At 40.8% G+C, this 4,333-nt stretch overlaps 1 protein-coding gene across 1 annotated transcript; it reads right to left on the reverse strand.

The window, feature by feature from the left end:
* Positions 1–1,254: 1,254 nt before the first annotated feature.
* Positions 1,255–2,120, reverse strand: Dusp21 (dual specificity phosphatase 21). Its single transcript, XM_059250795.1, has one exon. It carries the CDS (start codon positions 1,967–1,969, stop codon positions 1,436–1,438), a length of 534 nt encoding a protein of 177 aa, XP_059106778.1. The 5' UTR covers positions 1,970–2,120; the 3' UTR covers positions 1,255–1,435.
* Positions 2,121–4,333: the final 2,213 nt, after the last annotated feature.

A 4,333-nucleotide genomic window follows, 5' to 3' on the forward strand; every position in this document is an offset into this window, starting at 1 on the left:
TTATTCCTGCCCTGTTTGAGTTCCTGTGCTGGCTTACTTCAGTGATGGACTACAAATGTGAAGTATAAGCCCAATAAACCCTTTCCTCCCCAACTTGCTTTTTGGCCATGGTGTTTTGTTGCAGCAATAGAAACCCTAACTAAGACAGAAGAAACCTGTGTCAAGTCAGCTCATTCTCAGCACATGATCTTGAAACTAATGTCCCTCTGGGAGGCTGCTGAGGGGGTCTCCAAGGATCTCTTGAGGCTCAGATGTTTAATACATTACTCAAAAACAAAACAAACTAACCAAACAACAAACCCAAAACTGTATAGAGTGGAATGACTTCTTCAACAAATGCATAAATCCAATCTACAAAATTAGAGTTGGGTAACTGGAGTTAAAAACAAGACAGGAATGGCTTGGGACTCCCAGAGGCTTCCCAGAGCCTGATGTGAAGGCTTGGAAGCCATTTTTTCAGTACGTTCTTACTTATCCAAGATGTCATGATGTCAAAAGCTCTGATTTTGAGTTGGAGTGAGAAGAAGATTTACTTGCAGTGTAGTGAATCCAGGCAGGGCTCAGGATCCCAAGTCTTCTGTATGTACACAGTGCTATTTAAACAGAGCAACTCCTTCCCTGCTGGCCCCACTCTCCCACATTCCTACCTCACAAGTCTAGTCCACTATCATCTCCTACTTCCCTACTCCCCGATCCCCATCTCACACCCACTCCATCTTCCCCCACCTTCCACCTCCACATATTCCTACCTCATGATTCCAACTCTCTCCTCCTCTCCCCTTCCATTACCTCCACACATTCCTACCTCATAACTCCAATCTTCTCTTCCCCTCACCTTCTCTATTTCCCCATGTCCTCCCATTCCCACTCACTCTCACCTGCTTGTAACTATACTTTGCAATCTTAACCCTCCCACCCCTATTCTCCCCCTCAGCATACCCCACTTCAAAATCCCAACCCTCTTCTCTCACTTCCTCATATCCTTACCTCATAAATCACCTCCCCCATTTCCACCTTCCCAAATCCTGCCTAACATCTTCAGCCTCCCAAATACACCTTCCTCCATCTCCTGCCTGTGTACCTCACACCTGTATCCACCTTTCCTCACACTCTGACCTCTGTCATGTGCACTCCCACCCCTGCCTTCCGCCAGGTCCCCGTCACCTGACCTATTTCTTAAGAGGTAAGAAACATTTTACTATCTTACATTTACTGAATTTTATTCTTTAAAGATAAGACTTAGAAACATTTCATCATCTTACATTAGCTTTATTTGAAGATATGACAATTAAAAATTCCAATCCCTTCTCTCCCCTTTCCCCCTCATCCACAAGGCTTCTTCTTCTTTTTGTTTTTGTAACTAACCAAAGGTCCAAGGTCATTCCTTTATCTTGATGTAGGAGCCAATGCAGATGTCTGAGGAGGATTGGGTGGCTCATATTGGCTCCATTACATGGGCCTCCTTTTCATAGATGTTAGGGATCAGACCCATAGGAGAGTTGATCATGCGCACAGTATTCTTACTAAATAGCTTGAACTCGTAATGAATAAGTTGCTCCCAAAAGCAGTTGTTGGGACGGATGATGGGTCGGCAGGACTTGGTCCATGTGTGTGCATCCAGCAGCGTCATGTTGTGGTATTTCATGAGATAGGCAAGGCAGAAGGCTGCCGAGCCGCTTACTCCTGTGGTGCAGTGCAGCAGCACGCGGCCATTCCTCATTTCCACGGCATGGATGTGATCAGCTATAGGGTCGAAAAAGTCATAGAGGTAGGCGTTGGGAGTACCACTCACCGGCACTTGCACGTACTGAATGTCTTCAAAGAACACGTTCGCTGCTTCTATCGAGGCATTGATAATCGTGGTGATGTAGTTGTTGGACAGGGCGAGTTTGTCGTTAGCGACCACAGCGTTACTGATAAAAAGGCTGTTAGTTATTTGAGAGAGGTCATAAAGGTTGTCCCGTTCCATAGCCTGAGTCTAAAGGACACAAGACGCTGTTGTCATTACCAGGGTGTCAGGTCAGCTGTCTCTGCACTAGGTTCCAGTGCACCTTTAGGAAGGCAGCTGCTCTGCTGAAATGTCAGGTCTTTAACCTCTGTCTCCTCCTCCACTACTCACGTGTCACAGTAGCGACCAATCTGTCTCTCTCCTCCAATGCCCAGGCGTCACAATCCCCAAAGTCACAAGGCTCAGGTTTCTAGGGCAAAGGTAACTTTAGCTGCCCCCTAGCTAGGTGGTCACAGCCCACCTTCACCTTCCTCCCTTCTCATTTTCTCTCTTTCCCCTTTCTTTTTTTCTTTTTCCTCTTCTTTTCCTTCCTTCCTTCTTCCCTTCCTTCTTCCTTCCTTTCCTCCTCCCCTCCTCTCCCTCCCTCCCTTCTCCCCTCCACTCCCTCTCTCCCTCCTCCCCTCCCTCCCTCCCTCCTTGCCTCCCACCCTTCCTCCCTTCTTTCCTTCCTTCTTTTTGCGGTCGTTTGTTTGTATTTGAGACAAGGTTTTAACATTGTAGCCCAGGCTGGCCTCAGCTTCCCCAAGGTTTGGTAGTACAGGCCTGCCTGCACAATCATGTCCAGTTTCCGATTCTTTTCTTCATAGTGTATAGTTTATTTTTGAGACAGGTCTCAGATATTCCAAGCTGATCTTGAACTCATTATGTAGCCAGATGTTCTTGAACTTCTGTTCCTTCTGTCTCTACTTTCTGAGGACTGCGATTACAGGCTTGCACCCATTTATATAGTTCTGGGAATTGGATCTAGGGATTCATGAGTGCAAAACAAGCCCTCTATCAACTGAGCTACATCCTTGGCCTTAGTCATTTTTACAAACAGAAAAAAATCACTTCAGTTTTTTTTTTATTTTGCCTTTTAAAATGTTCTATTCCAACATATCTGATTTATGCTTTAGTTTTTGTACCACACTGAACATATCATATATGAATGTTTCTATGTCATTAATGTTCAAGAATAGTTTATATTTCCCTACAAAGCAAAATAGTCTCATATTTGAAGTTGCAACAGCCTTTGGCTCACGTAATGTGCTAATAGCTACAAAACTGCAGCAAGAATAGAGGTTGGCTGTGCTTGGTAACCACAGAATTTTGTTCCTGCTTACAAATACATTAGAGCTGGTTGTAAGGAAGCATGGCTAACAGCTCTCTAGTGGTCAGTTGTGACTAATTCAGCCATGTCACTGTTCATTTATACATACATCCCAGTTGATTTATCTCTGGATTCTTTTTATTTGCTGAAACAGTAGCTCAAATAATTTCATTTGCTTTCTTCAAAAGAATGCCCATGTGCTTTGTAAACTACAAGTCATTTGATTATCACCAAGATGTCTTGTCAATAATATTAAGACATTCTAGAACAAGTTAATGTCACATTACAGTTGGGCCAAAAATTTTGTTTTAAAAATGTTTCCTGAGACTTGCGTTTCCTTTCAGCTATAAGTATCTTGACTGAAATTGTAAAGAATATCTTAAAATTAATGCATTGTTTCACAGACAATCCAGAGACTCATAGTCTTCATTGTTGTTTCATCATCATTAAAAATATTTATTATTATTATTATTATTATTATTATTATTATTATTATTTGTGTGTGTGTGTGTGTGTGTGTAAGGGCACATATGCCATAGTGTGCATGTGGAGATCAGGGGACATGTTTGAGAACAGAGGATCAAACTTAGGCCACCAAGTTTGTACTGTAAGTGCCTTTACCCACTGAGCCATCTCACTGGCCTATCATTATGAAAGAAGATGAAACAGTTGATATCTTTCTCATAATGGTCAAGGAAATTATAACCTCAAGATGCAACAGTTTTCCTTTTTTCAGATGTGGTAATCAAGTTTTTTTATGTTACTTAAACTATTAGTTCCCGCAAAAATGAGGAAAATAAAATATAATGAAAATACTAAATAAATATGAGAACTGCTTTTTAAGATATCTCAATTTCACTAAAGTTATTTAAAAAGAGTTAGTCCAGGGCAAGATATATATATATATATATATATATATATATATATATATATATATATATATATATATATCTCAGTGATAGAATATGTGCTTATCTTGCAGAATGCTCTGGATTCCATCCCCAGTACCAAAAATAAACAAACAAATAAAACAATAATAAAACAAAAAGGCTTATTTTGAGATACAGTATATTCTATGTAGTAATAAGAAGACCTGATAGAACATTAGATTGCAGTGATTTCAAAATTATGTACTACTTAAACTTGTAAATGTAGCATAATTAACCAATATAAATTCAGACCTGTTTTCAAAGGCACTCATTACCAATATTAAACTGTAATATTCTTTCAGCCAA

Source organism: Peromyscus eremicus, chromosome X (genome assembly GCF_949786415.1).
Source record: "Peromyscus eremicus chromosome X, PerEre_H2_v1, whole genome shotgun sequence".
Classification (NCBI taxonomy): Eukaryota; Metazoa; Chordata; class Mammalia; order Rodentia; family Cricetidae; genus Peromyscus; species Peromyscus eremicus.